Here is a 15,696-nt window from a genome sequence, read left to right as displayed (position 1 = left end):
AGGAGAGGAGAGGAGAGGAGAGGAGAGGAGAGGAGAGGAGAGGAGGTATCTTTCCCAAGTGGGGACATCACCAGTGGCATTAGCTGAAATCCAAGTAGAGGTGTAGGTTTTTTATAAGTCAGAGCTATCTTCAAGAATGGAACCCAACAGGAGAGCTTAGTAACGACACAGTTTTGATTGCTATGGGCAAAACAAAAGTAAAATAAATCCCAGCGATCTAACATTAATGACTGCATGGGGAAAAAAGGTCAAAAGATAGACAAAAGAGTATCAGATGCAGGACTGCTGATCGGACTAAGTGTGACAATGTGTTCTCTATACATTATGTTGAAGTGAATTTTTTCAGTCATCGCACAGTATCAATAAAGAGCAAAGAATATGGGTCAGATGTGAAAAACTAATGTCAAAAGGTACTGGCCACACACTGCAGGCTGATAATTTCCCCTACATTTTCCCCTTACTACTGAAACTCCCAAGTAATTATTAATTTGTATTATTGTTACCGTAATTCCTACTTTTTGCACATTCATCACCATTATGCAGCTAAATGTGTAGTTTCCTCCTTAAATCTTTTCCATATATCAAGTCAATCTCCCCAGACTCTTAATTATTTTAATGTTGGAATCCCTTCCAAATTGCAAGAGATTTGTGATTTGATTTAATTTAACTTGCAAAATATGCAGAGCTGGCAGTATTCCCAAGAATTAACATTTCAGGTGTCACTCAGCTTGCTACCACCATGCTTCTCAGTAATTTATGTGGAAACAATTATTAGGACTTCAGTTTACTGTGAGAAGATATTGCAGAAAAAAAAAATTAAATGATGCTGAAAGCATTGACACCATATTCAGAAAAATGTTGTTAGCAGAATCTCTGAGACTCACAAAGACTTAGGTAGCATGGGGTAGTGGAGGAGGGAGGTCTAGCAAGGTCCAGTTGGATACACCTAAAGTCTGGTGAATTCAACACATTCTTCATTGCTTTGAGTAGGTCTTTCTATATGTCCAAGTCAAAAAGACTAAAGAACAGAGCCATGGGCTTTGAGAAACCCGATCTAGTGAAAGGTATCCCTGCCTATGGCAGTGGAGTTGGAATTAGATGGTCTTTAAGGACTCTCCCAACCCAAACCATTCTATGATTCTAAAGAACCTACTTCATCCCTTCTGTCTAGCTTGGCTCTGAAGAACAAACTCTCCAAATGTTCCAAACACAGTCATGATATATTATATAAAAATCTCTCACAATTTTTTTTTTTAGAAATCAGAAAACAAACAAAGGAGTACAAATGTCATGGTACCAGGCTGTAATGCACAATAATGGCCTCACAGACTTAGAATCTTCACCTTGCTTGCCAAAACCTTTGGCTTCTTAGTTATTATTTTCTAAAAGCAAGCATTAGGAAATAATCAGCATGGCTCGGCTTAAGTGAAAATGAAAAGGAAAGACAAAGTAATCTGGAATGGATTTTGCAAAATGGTTATGAAAAAGGGTTACACTGTCTGCACATACTTAAAACACACATGTAAGTGCCCAGCTCCACGTCTGGCAGTGGTCCCACACTGCTCAGCACTACTACAAGGATGGACATGGCTGCTCATGTGGCCAGACAAAGCTTGGAAGAAGTAGGCTGCAATTTGCAATCTGCCTGATACGCTTTTAATAATTAATCAGTGAAAAATTCACATGTATTTCCTGCTGAAGTACAGTGCAATTGTAAAACTTCACTAGTGTCAGGGTACAAAGTTGTAGATTATTCACTTCTCTCAAAAAAAAAAAAAAAGCCTCCAGAAAACCCCACAAAACACAAACAGGAAAAAAACCCCCAGAAACATGTAATACATAATTTAGTAAACCTCAGATTACAGCATGTACAAACATTAATTCAAAGATTCTGGTTTATATACTAACACTCCTTATGTCCTTCTTACATTCAGTTATTTATCATTTTACCCAGCCCACAAATACAGGAACAGTCAACCAAATATACCGTCCTAGGGTACTTATGAAGACCCCCAATGCCTGCCCCTCCAGCACCACTAAATGTGAAACATGAGACAGCCCCTGGGGAGGACAGTCTCTGTGTTACCTCACGCACATCATCTCCGGGACTTCCACCCACAGGAGAGGCACTTCCATCAGTGCCACTGCCCCCTTTTATGCTGAATTGAAAACAAAAACTAAAACAAAAGCAAACAAACAAACAAAACCCCTCCCCCAAAAAAACAACCTCAAAAACAAAGGTGGCCCACGATTTTGAACAGAAACAGGGTCTTAAAAATCATCTGTGGCGTAAAAAATCCATGGCCTCTTCAGGCCTGGGTATGCATCTTCCTCTGCCTTAACACATCCTTCCTCTGTCTAGGGAGGATGGATTAAGTCTCAAGGGATCTTCTTTCTCCTGTTCCATTTTTGTTGGGTTACTTAGATAGATGAGTGGTCCCCAGCCAGAAAACTAAAGACAACTGTTGAGACTAAACATGATTAACTATCCACTGGTGCTAGTCTGAATTCTTCACTGTTAGAGCCAAATGTGAAAAAGAGAGAGTTCTCATCTCTCATTTCCTAACTTCTCCCTTTTCCATTAAAAAATAGTAATAAGTGGTGGAGGAAAAGATATGTACTGCACTGCTCAAACCATTGCCACCAGCTGCAGATTACACAGCAGCCCAAAAGACTGGAATTGACACTGACTTCTTCCTTATTTCCAGAAGGAAAACTTTCTTTTTTCCAGGCAAGAAAACAGCCCATGTATTTTTATAATCTCATGCACAGTAAAGATGTGAGTGTTATTATTCCAGAAAATACTGAAGCATTCAGATTTGATCATAGCTAACTGTAATGGTGCAGCAGTACTGCTACACATATAAAACTACCCCAGCCATTTTCTGTCTTCCTTCCCCCAGTGCAACATCATTACATTTCAGGTTCTAGGAAGCAAAGTGGAAGGGGAATGAAACAATACCAATGTAAGATACCAACTCATGGTAGCCCAGGGCATATTTTTATGCCTTTAATTTGCAGTTTCTTCACCCATTTGGCATATGGATGCAACTTAGGACCCATCTCTCCTTCTCAGAGCTATGATCGATTTCTGAACATAAAAATCAGTCACGAACAACAGATTTCTGTGTAAATATCGTTGTAACTAATTCAATCTAAACCTGAGAATTTTGCTTCCAAGATGAATGCAAATAACAAAATCTGAAATTGATGTCTTCATTACATCCTTTGTCTTGAAAATAAAAATGTAATTCAGATCTATTGTAAAACTTGCAATAAAAATACCTGGACGAATCAAACCAGAGCTGTTTAGGAAGCAGCTATATGCTGCCTAAATCAGTCTTTTCTGTGCACAACTCTGATAGAGATGGATAGCACAGATTTTCTTTCAAATGTCTTGCACAGGAGAAAACCTCTTCAATGTCACTGATTTTATGTCTCTTTTCTATTTTGATCAATGACTGCTAAATTATATATGTGTTCATAGGATGGAACAACAAGGCATGTTATGTTAGTCTGCCAACAAGTTGTGTGGATGTCACTCATATCATAACTTGCCTAATCAGGGTCAGGTATAATTTCTCAACATCTCCTTCCTGTGCTTCAGCTGTCCTGTACAAACAATGACATATTAATGCCAAGCTACAGATCATTTTCTTCCTGCTTAGTAACGTTGCCAAGGATGTGCTACCAGAGCTTCTGGTCCAGTTTAAAATGTCAGCTATTTTATGCACAGCTACAGTTCCATAACTGGATTCGATTACACAGCATTACTGGGAACTGTGACCTGAAACATATTTTAAAAATTTAACATTTAGTAACACACAGGGTCAATTGTCGCTTGTTTGCCCTATTCTTGTTATTCATGAACTGGATTAAAAAAATGCCTCCTCTTGAGTTTCATTGATATTTCAGCTGGCAAATTAAACCCAGAATAGCCAATGAGGCAAACAGAAACTCGCCCAGAACTTTAACTTCTGCAGAAGGCAAAAGAGGGTCGAATGATTACATTTATTGTAAACATTGACAAAACGCAAAGTGCATCAGACTCTCTATACACAAGTACTAAGAGACTTGGACAGAACTGCATACTATATAACCACACCCATGTAGTCCTGGAGCCCTTGACAGTCTTTGTAGTATGCTTGCAGCTCCAAGGTGCCCCTAAAATACTCAGGATTGCCTTTGCACACAAAAGATGTCTGTGTGAGGCTTCTGCAGCATGGCTCTCATGAGTAGTTGGCAAGAGGCATCTCTATAACACCTTTCTGCAGTAGCTGAGAAGTGATGCTGTCAAAGCTGATGATTCCAGATATCTTGAAGGAAATAAAAAAAAGCAATGCATAATACCCACTTTTTGCACAAATTACATAAAATAGAGACTGTCCAATGGTATGAATGTAAACATATTTTCTATATTTGTGTTTGAATTGGTTTTAAAATACCATTTCTTTCACAGACACATTTCATACTTTTCATTTTTTGCCAGATATGAACACCAGGTCTTTTTAAGGACTATGGGATACATCAACTATGCTGTGTAGCTTCTACAATAAAACTGCTAATTAGAACAAAAAAGAAATATAGAAACCAGAAAATTCTGTTAAGGACAGTGCACAGCCTTACTGTCACAGGTATGCCAAGTTAAACAGGATATTCTTCACAAAACCTTTAAAAATATCTCCTTGATGTGCAGAGCTCTGTCTCTGGTCTATTCTGATTGCTTTCCTTGTTACTGTCCTGCTTTCCTGCCAGATAAAAACACTTGGTTTATGCCCTTAACTTCAAGAACTAGCACCTTCATGATAAGAAAATTGAGCTTAACCAAAATAATTCCCAGTTGCAGTGAATAAGCCATGAGCTTGTGATGCACAGTGAGGTGTGCTGGGCATAGACAAGTTGGTATCTCCATTCTCAAAGCGCAAAGATTTCTACTTGCTACAATTGTAAAAGGTAGACTAAGTTGGTGGACTTAAATAGGGCAAATGCAAAGTTGGCTGAAAAAGGTTGAGATCCCTAACATGCTCTACTGCCTTGATTCTCTAAACAAAACATATTTGGAAAATACTTTTCCTTCTCAAGTCCTAGATACCAGTTGTTAAGCTGAATGTCCTTAACACTCCACTGAAATGAAAATCAACCAACCAACTAACCAAAGACAATAAAGGCAATTATAGTGAGTTTTTCTTGTAAACTACTTGCTTTAAAAAACCTCATTATGGTGTAAGAGAAAATCATTCTTATAAAACTTCTACTACACCTAAGCGTAACAGTCTGGACTGAACCTGTTGGTCTGTCTGCAGAACAGCAAAGGATTGTCATTAGCATCATAAACTCTTTCTCACTGTTATTTTGCACTGATTTATTAACATACACATATTTCAGCTATGTCTTTTGAACATGATCAGTTTTTCTCCTACACAGAGATTTTCCTGGTTCTCAGAACAGAGAATGGTTCTTCAAGAGAGACGATCCTAAGCAATCTAGTAGTTTAAAACTTCCATAAATTCCATGTTAAAGCCACAGCAACATACCCTTACTTGTGTTCATTTTAACCCTTAGACTTATATCTGTCCAAATGAGTGCACATGAAAGTCTACAAAATCAGGAGCTTTAATAGATGGCCAAACCAGCAAAACTATGCTGATGGGTAAAAAACTTATAGCAGTCTCATGTACAAATATATACACTTGTCACCTGCTACAGTGCTATAATGTAAATGCTCTCACTGTCACTCATACAGACTAAAGCACAGAATGCCATTTACTGATCTAAGTACATTACTTTAAATGCATCCTGTGTTTTCTTCAATTTTTGAGACATAACTAACCTTTCACTTACTAATTGTTTGGTGTATATGTCATGTAAGAGTCTCATAAGTCTATATACTTCAGTAACTAACCAGTGTCTCCACTGGAGGTGCTAACACTCTTTGTGGAACCAGAAAGAAAACAATTATTTTGTGACACATACAGTTAATAATGTTAGGTTGCCATTTGTTGAAATTCTAACACCCAGCAGGGACTGTATCCTCATGGTTGCCTAATAGTGTCCAAAATTCACTATAATTTAACTCCAGAAAAATTCTAGGTCCCAAATAACAGTGAGTGGCATTGCTCAGACATACAGAAAATCACTGTGTGAGTTACAGTTCAGCTGGTCTATCACGTCTTCAGATTTGAAATCTACAAAACTACTTTCCTTCCTTCTGCATTAACTTTTCCCAGCTTGGTTGAGGCAAAGGTGGAAAAGAAATCATTTATTATGTCACCCATCACACTGATTTCACAGGAAATTATTTAAAAATGTGGAGCCAAATTCAGTTTGGAACGTAAGATCTATAATGGATTTCCAGCACATTTCACAGAAGTTTGACTGTCCAGAGCTCTTGAACTACACTGAATTTCATAACAGTACATTCAGAAAATACGAAGAATGCAATGTGTGGAGTCTTGAGAAATACCTTTATTATATTTATAGGCACCAAATGTTCCTAGTAAGTTGTTGGTGATGGTTCACCATTTGCAAAGTTCAATCAGAACAGCAAGTTAAGGAAAGTCAAGTAGAAAAGGTATCACCGGGACTTACATAAAGTCAGTCCTAAAATAATCCCAGTATTCACTGGGTAGGTAGTGAAACAATTTCTTTACTCATCTGAGTGTGGAAAACATAGGAGAGTGATCAGAAACTTACTGATTGCTTCAGAAAGGACCTGTTGCAAGCAGCCTATAACTTGGTCCTTTAAGAACTGGGCTTACTGCAGTAAAACAGTGCTTGCCAGTGTATGTGAGATGAATGACAACTACAGATAAGATAGTATGCACAAAAATCATATGTATGTGGTGTGAAATCCATGTCCCTGAGTGCTGTGTATGTTTGGGCAAGCAAATCATACCAGTTGTGAAGAAGCTGTTTCTGCACCAAGACATATAACTGATGCTCAAAAATGCCAAGACACAACAGGCAGAACTAAATACATTTGGAAGCTAACTTCAAGTGTTGCCTTCACATTCTGAATACACTCATCCACTTATAGCCAACTACTGCAGGATAATATGAACTTCAAGACAGTTTTACTGAACAAATATAGCCTTTTATAGAAAGAGTTAATGTGTTCTCCTGTGCACACAAAAACAGTGGTACTATTTTGTTCACATGCATTTTTGTTCACTGAGAAAACATGCCACATCATAGAATCATATTTTCTTTATCTGTCTAGTGGGAAAAAATGCATTCTCCCAGGAACACTTAGGATAAACCTGGCTGCGAAGACTGTTTGAAATGTTCAGTGTTCATTCCATAACCCTAAAATACCTTGCAATAAAAGAAGACCAGAAGATAGAAAGTCAGGATGAACCAAACACTTCCCCTAGAGCATCCACTGATGATACAGGTATAAGAACAATCATGCTGTCCACTGGTTCAAGGCAAGCAGAATTCCTGCCCTCTGACCTCAGGATTCACCAGGGGAACCTGAGCAAGCCAGGACAACACAGCCACTTCTAACATCATGCAAATTTAACACCATCAAAAGTTTGCAGTGGAGTCATTATACTCCAAGTTGAACTGGTATAGAACATGGAAACCAAGTAAAACATAGTACTATTTTGGCTTGTTTATTTTTCCCTTCAGTCTCTTCCCTTCACCTTTTTGATTAGCACCCAAAACCACACAGAACTATGAAACACTCCAGACTGCCTTACAATTTCAGGCAAACAATATGATATACATGTAATCCGTAAAATTAATAAGCTTTTCTGCATTGTATTTTTGTAACTATTTTGGTGTCTATTCTGTTTAACATTTCATTTAGATGCTCTGTGACTTGAACAAAGACTAACTTTAGAAGAATCATATCAATACTCTTAAAGACTATCACCCTGTTATTTCCATCCACAAATACACAGTTCTTACCTGTACATGAATAATCATCAATGCGTATATATCCTGTTTTGCAAACACACATAAAGGATCCTGGTGTATTTACACACATGGTATTCTCACGACAGTAATGCTGTCCTTCAGCACACTCATCAATATCTGTGAACAAGGCAAAGAGGAAAACAAGTAAAATTCAGCAGCGTTCTTTGCAATCTCTCTACACTGCAATTCACTTCCATCAGTAGTGGGATAAAGAGTTACTTAAATACCAATGCATTTTGGAAAGTTTTTTTGCTTTCTTCTTTTAAAAAAACTGCTTGAAGTGTTCAAACAACAGAAGCACCATGAGCTTTCTGTGAACAGCTGTTAGTGGAGTTACAAAGAAGATTACATTGGCTTACATCTTTCCTTTTGAAGTGCCTCTGATGGTGTCCCTATGATTTAAATAATAACAACAACAAAAACCAACAAACCAATATGGCAGACAGCAGACCAACTATCTCAGCACTGCAATGCTATCCATCACTTCACCCTGCACAGTCACTGCAGTCAGCAGTACACAAACACACAACTATATGCACACTATATGGCTTTGATCTAACAGGAACTGTTGTTTGGGAATAAACTGCAAGGAATATGGCAAGATCTGAAATGTTTAAGTTTCTCTTAGAACTATAAAGTAGCCAACCAGTATTTTTAATATACATAAACACATATATCTATATCTGTATACATCTACATACATATGAGTATATAGATACATATAGACACCATATCTGAAAGGAACCTGAAAGGATCTCATTTATATAAACACCTACTCTGACAGAAAAACTTGAAACTTGATAAATACTTCCTGGGGCAGAATACCTGTTACAGTATAAAGTCCTAGAGCAAACTCCAGACATAAATCACTGCAGGCATGGACTTCAACACCTAATTGGGTTTGGTACTCTCTTGGGCTGCAAAATTAAACATATTTCTGGTAACAGGTAAGAAATGGTAAGACAGAGAAAGCACTACCAATAACAAAAAAAATTCTGCACAGTATTCTTATACTGCAAAGAAGAAAATCTCTATTAATTTGGAAGTGCTCAGTAGCACACTGCTCCTGTAATACTAATGATACAGACATCATTGCTGAGACACTCTGTACACCTAGTTATATCGTCATGCAATGTGCTACTGCACCTTGTTACCAAAATATGCTAAAAATCAAAAGAGTGGATTGTTGGCTTGGGGTTTTTTTCCCTGCTCATTAGATTTGATTTCCTCCCTGTTTTCAATAGCGTTTCAGAGTTGAAAATAAAATCTCTGGATGGAAAAGTGTTTTGTTGCAGAGTCTAATGACAGTTCAAACCAATAGAATGTATATATAAATTCAAATCAGGGTTGACTTCTTAATGCTGTGATGCTACACATCAACAGCGTTGAGTTCTGTATTTTACTTCTGCTTAGGTTGTATGCTTACCAATTCTCTCTCCCAATTCTTCTTATCTTCCCAGTGTCTTTAAATCAATAGCTATTTACCAACTCCACTCATTGGCTGCTCTTTTTTCATCCTTTATTCCTAGAAGATAATTTCCCTTCCAGCACAAAGGAATGTGATACACTGAATACTAGTGATTCTGTAGTAAGTTCTGCAGATTTCATTCAGTTTTGAAAAAGCTTCTATTTTCCCCACTTTCTCTGCCCACTGGATTCTGCTAGAGAAGCTGGGGATAATTGGCTACAAAACATGAAGGTGTCCACTGCAAATGTTGAGGGTGTTTAGCCATCCTCATACTACTCTGCACAAATTCAGTTCCTAAGAATTTCATGGCCTATATACTTCAACTGGTTTCCTCTCCTTCCTTTCCCTGAAAGATCTACAGGCATGAAAGAACCAAAACTCTATCAAGGCGCTGGCTTGGAAAAGGTAATTTTGCAATTTTTATGTACATGCATACATACACAAATGAACATGTATTTACAGTGAACACAGTGAGCATAATAATAATAATAATAAAAATAATAATGGCCAGTCTTCGCGAGCGAAGATTTGGGAAAGGTCATTAACCCTTCGAGCCTGCGCAGTGGATTTTTTAGGTGAGACACAGCTTGTGCTGAACTGAGTCCACCCTTTAATCCTGAGGTTCATCTGCCGGGGCCAAACAAGCTTGGACAGTGGCAGTGAGGTCCCCAGAACGTAGGTTTGTTTAGAGTGACCTTCTCTTAGATGGATTGCCTTACAAGGCTAACGAGCTCCATCTGCCCGGGGGGCTGGGAATCGAACCCGGGTCGCAGCGGTGAGAGTCCTGCACCCTAACCACTAGACCACCAGAGGCCCCTGGACAGTGAGCATACTAAGGTTCAAAACACATTTTGTGATCATCATCTAAGAACACCAAAAAAAAAGGGAAGGTATCATAAGAGTACCACAGAAGCAGCTGTTTTTGCATGGAAAGTGGAATAGGGCACACAGAAGTCCAGTTCACAGAAGCAGCCAACAGTTACAACATGTGCCTCAGCTTCTACAACAAATGACGCAACTTGTGTCTTTCATAATTTCAGTTCACAACTCTATATTAAATTAATGGTGTTGATTTGTATTTAAGTAACAACATCAATCTTCAAGTAATTAGAGGCCTTATGTTCTCAGTGTCAACGGACTGCTGAGAAGCCAGCTTTGGCACCCTCAGAAAATTCTACTTAAAGATCCAAAGCCTCAAAAGCATTAAATAGAACTTTCTGAAAACTATATTAATGATTGCTTTGGTAGGTAAACAGCCACAGGAGACTCAAAATGTCAATACTTTTACTTTGCAGTGAAAAAATTAAAGTCAGAGCTTATTTGATTAAAATCTTCTAATTTAGAAGTACTTTAAATAAAAGCTTTCATTTTGCCAACATACCACGTATCGCGGTTTTGCAAAATGTTTTATTTATAACTGCCTTTTTTTTTTAAACCTTGCTTGTTCAATTGATACCAGAAATAGAAAAAAAAATACAACCCATAATTGATCAGGTTAACTTTGAAGTGTTTCATTTGAACAAATCTGATTTTTTTTTTCAAATGGATTTGCAAATATGTTGCTCATATTTTTTAAATGTTCAGTCGAAATCAAAAGTCTTTCCCACCCAGCTCTCTATTATTGCTATATCACATGGTTATGTTACATTGGCACCTAAAGACCCTCTACACCAGGGACACACAGCAGATAAGAAGCTGCTCTAGCAAACAGTTTGCAACTTTAATACTAAATAAACATAATTAATACAAAAAAGAGATAAAGTAACAATTAAATGAAAACTAGTCACACAGAGATAGACCACACTAAAAGCATACTATTCCATTCCCCTTTTAGCACTCCTCATGCAAGCTTCATATACATTAGGTTAAAGTATTAGAGATCAAGGAAGACTGAACTGGAGCATGGAAGGAGCCCAACATCTGTTCTCTTTCAAGTCTACCAAAATAAAAGCCCTTTCATCCTGCTTACTTATTGAAAACCCTGGTGTAGCCTTTTATTCATCTGCCATGGTTTAACGCCATCCAGCAGCCAAGCCCCACGCAGCCACTCATTCACTCCCACACCAGCAGGATCAGGGAAAGAATCCAAAGAGTGAAAGCCAGAAAACTCATGGGTTGCAATAAAGACAGTTTAGTAGGGAAAGCAAAAGCCACACATACAAGCAGGAATTCATTCACAAATAAGAAATTCATTCACCACTTCCCATTAGCAGGCAGGTGATCAGCCATCTCCAGCAGCACAGGGTCCCATCACACGTAACAGTGACCGGGGAAAACTAACACCATCACTCCAAACATCCCCCCCCTTCTTCCTCCCCCCCTCCTTTATATACTGAGCATGATATTATATGGTATGGACTATCCCTTTGGTCAGTTTGGGTCACCTGTCTTGGCTGTGTCTCCTCCCAGCTTCCCATGCATCCCCAGTCTCCTCGCAAGTGTGGCAGTATGAAAAGCAGAAAAGGCCTTGGCTCTGTGTAAGAACTGCTCAGCAATAATAAAAACATTTCTATATTTTCAACCTTGTGCTCAGAACAAATCCAAAATACAGCCCCATACCAATCACTGTGAAGAAAATTAACTCTACCCCAGCCAAAACCAGCATGTCACCTTTAGATATAAATGCACAACAGAAAACCTGATGCATTTCAATATCTAAGAAAGCCTACAACATTTATCTTAATTTCCCCCTGCCAAAAAGCCTAGTTAGCATATTAATGCACATTCATGTCTTACTGTTCAGTCAGTAAGATATTGAAGTCAGTTCAATAGGATAAATGCACCACTCCAACGGCTCTACACATACAACAATAAAGGCTTGTGTACTTCAAGTCTGTGATGTGATACTGAGCCACCAGCTGTGATGTACTGACAACAGTGTAGTCATGGAGATCATCAACCTGCTCTGTTCCCAGTGGAACAGATAAAAGGGGCACCTCTGGGAAAACTGGTTAGTGCAAAAGTTTATGGAATCTGCACTTCAATGATTTATTTATACTTGCAAAAACACCAAAGATGGAAAAAAACCCTGCCTTTCTTTATCCCCCCAAGCACTTGAACAAAATTCATGCAAAATATATAACCAAAGAAATATTTCCCTGTATTCCTTCCTCCTGCACCCTAATGAGTTTGCTTCCCCAGAGTAAAATTCCCAGTTATGTTTTACAATCCCATTAATAAGAAGAGAACTTGACCTGCAATCTATAAATCATTGTTGACCAAAGCCTCACACTAACAAACAAAGCCTCTCCTTAGGCCTCCCTATACATTACTGCCTTTATCCATCACGAAAGCCTGCCAGAACAAATGAGTCTGGTACTAAGTCAGTAAATACAGGCTGTTAAGAGAAGAGGTTATTTCCAGAATGGAGGATCCTTTATGGATAGTATCCTGCCTCCAGCCATTTCCCTTAAAACTCAATAGTGTCTAACACCAGTGATCTCCCTGGTTGCACTTACAGAGCTATAAGATGGTCAGGGAGACGCTCCTGCAGGATTTTTGCAACAAATAAATAAATGCCTAGGAAGGGAGGGAACAGGAGCATGCAAAGTTTTATTTATAAAAAATTATTTCATAAGTGCATCAAAAATTACTCTGAGCACAAGAGCACAGTAGATTAGACTGACAATTTCAAAACAAAACAAATAAAATCCCCATGGTATTATACTAATGAAAGATTCTTTCTGCACAGCCTATAAATGCCAAGCCCCACGTTTACCTGCTCAGCAGATGTTACTCAATTGTTAAGTGACTATAAAAGAGGAAAAAGAACAGTGATCGATCACACCAATCAACACTATTGAAAAAGTAAATGTGGACTTAAAACCTTTACAGCAAACACAACCTGTCCTGTATCCTGGACAGGATCACAAAGGAAAAAAAGTTCTGTCCTTTTGCTTTCTCTTTGTCATTCCTCCACTGACAAGCCCTTCTTTTCTCACCTTTTCCCTTTGGCTTCAAGCTTCTCTGCTGTTTTCCTCCCTCAGATAATTTTTACCTGAGTAGGTTTAGTCCTGTCTGCAGATTTCTCTCACCTATCTCTCCTCCTGTGTTCAACCCATCCCTTCACCAGCTCTTACTCTTTGAAAGGAAAAGAACAGACCACAACTTTGAAGCAAGCTCCCACTAGCTTACACATCTGTGAAAGTATTGGGCTTTTTCCTTCCACCATCAAACACACTAACTCATCCTCAAACTCTTCCTTCCCAACTGCTCCAGTGTTTAGTACACCAGAACTTCCCAGCTCATTGCTCTAAAAAAAATGCTCCAAGTAGGGTCTCTCTCACTTCCCTGATCATATTCCCAAGGTCCTATTCTCTTCAGGGTCCCTTCAGTGTCACCTACAGCCTGGTTTCGGTATCTTGTGTGCTTTGGTTTCCATAACACTATCCTTCTATATGTCTCTTCTTGCGCGTACCTTTTCTCACTTGCTAAGAGGACAAAATATCTTGGGGCTCCGGCACAGTCCTTACTCCTCCTCCTCTCACTACTATTTCTAGGCTCTTCATCATCTGACAAGCCTATGGTTTAACTAGTACTGTTACTCTAGTCAGTCACAAAACCATCACTTCACTTGTGTTTTGCTTTGCTCTGTCAAATCCACTGCAGCAGTTTTTCCAACTGACATATTTCACAAAGGATGTAAAACATCAACTTCAATCAAAATTGTGTATTTTTTCACAATCTTCAACATTATTTATTTCAGCTGACAGCACCACTATAGTCATTACCACTCCTACCTTCTATAGATAATTTTTGACTTTTTCTTCTCTTTACCCCCTGTGCCTTTGGTGCTGCCAACAGCCAGTAAAAAGCCTTGTTCCAACAGCAAAATTTTTGTAAAAAAGAGGTAACATACATATGATCTACCTCTGAAACTGGGGTTTTTGTTTTGGAGGATTTTATTACTTTTATTTATGCCAACCTTTCTACAGCTGTATGTCCTCCCTCAAAGAGAAAAGCACGAAAGCGTAAGGAATCACAATATATCTAGCCTTGTGAAGCAACTTCAAGAGCATACCCAACATACTGAGTTAAGGCATACAAAAATAACCTCAAGTATACACAAAGACCAAGGAGAAAAAACAAAATAACCTTCCACTATCCCTACCATGCTGCTCCCAACAAAGAACTTAGGCTGCTAAAAACTCACTGTAACAATGCATAGGGAAGGTAAGAACTGGACAGCTACTTGTGTATATTGATTTTTATTGAATTATTAAAAGACCTTTAGAGTATCTGGGTGAGTTGGCTTATTAGTGTTAGCATTATTGTAATTAAACTAATAAGAGGTTTTTATATCTTGACTAGACTGCTAAAGCTTCAATTAGACTAAAAATAAATTCTAATTATTGGATCTTCACACAAGGCGTGTTCTTTCCTAGCCTATAACTAAACTGCACAGATAACACATATACACACTGTGCACATCTTGGTGATTTTCCCTTCATGCTATTTTCAATCTCTGATCTTTGCTTAAGTTCACGATTTCTCTGTCCATCTCCTGTAGCCAGAGAGGGGGCCATTAAGACAGAAAATATTCTTGAAATAAAAGCAGTCACTCAAGGTCTAAATTCCTTGACAGATGCTCTATATAGCTTTGAAAGGACACAAATACATCATCACTGTGTTTCAGATATATCATTTTTATCAGTACAAAGAGTTGTTTTTATTTCAACTTGCCCCAGTTTTTGGAAAGGAAGACAGACTTAAGATAAAACTGTCCTTGTTAAAACATTCAATAGGAGATATTGTTCAACGGCTACTTGTGAATGTGAGACTCTTGCAGGAAAATGAAGTCTTCATCTCAGTCTCAAAAAAATCATCACTGGACTCCATATACATCATATAGTTTTAAAAATATATATCACAGGAAATTTTTGAAAACAAATATTTTCTACCATCATTTAATGTTTTACTTGGCAAACTGCATCTTCTTACTATTTAATATGTTTTAATTAATTCATATGGTAGTGTATACATGACAAAAAAAGTAATTACATGCCGTTATCCATCAGACATGAAAGCATCCCAGGGGACCTTTCCTTAGGCACCAAACAACTAGTTTAATGCTGTTGCATACTGATAATAAAAGGGATGTTGTATATGATTAATTAGTGAATTGCAAAAATCAGAACAACTTACTGAGATTCCAGTTCATGACCTTCAGCAATGCACTTCATGAGAAATAGGCCTTTAAATCTGAATTGCAAAATAATCTTTTTCTTTTGCTATTTCAGTATGACAAATTCTCATAATTTTCAACTGTGAATGTCAAGAACTTCAAAATACCACTGTTAGTGGTT

General features: G+C 38.0%; 1 protein-coding gene across 1 annotated transcript in view; it reads right to left on the bottom strand.

Annotated features, from left to right (window-relative positions):
- Positions 1–15,696, bottom strand: part of NELL2 (neural EGFL like 2) — a 148,314-nt gene that overhangs the window by 56,561 nt on the left and 76,057 nt on the right. The window contains exon 13 of the mRNA XM_017829184.1: positions 7,915–8,040. Coding sequence (XP_017684673.1) covers positions 7,915–8,040 — 126 coding nt within the window. The remainder of the gene's footprint in view (positions 1–7,914; positions 8,041–15,696) is intronic.

This window comes from Lepidothrix coronata, unplaced genomic scaffold, assembly GCF_001604755.1.
Source record: "Lepidothrix coronata isolate B3197 unplaced genomic scaffold, Lepidothrix_coronata-1.0 Scaffold159, whole genome shotgun sequence".
Taxonomy (NCBI): domain Eukaryota; kingdom Metazoa; phylum Chordata; class Aves; order Passeriformes; family Pipridae; genus Lepidothrix; species Lepidothrix coronata.
The sequence above is the reverse complement of the archived record's forward strand: the minus strand, read 5'-3'. Positions and strand labels throughout refer to the sequence as shown.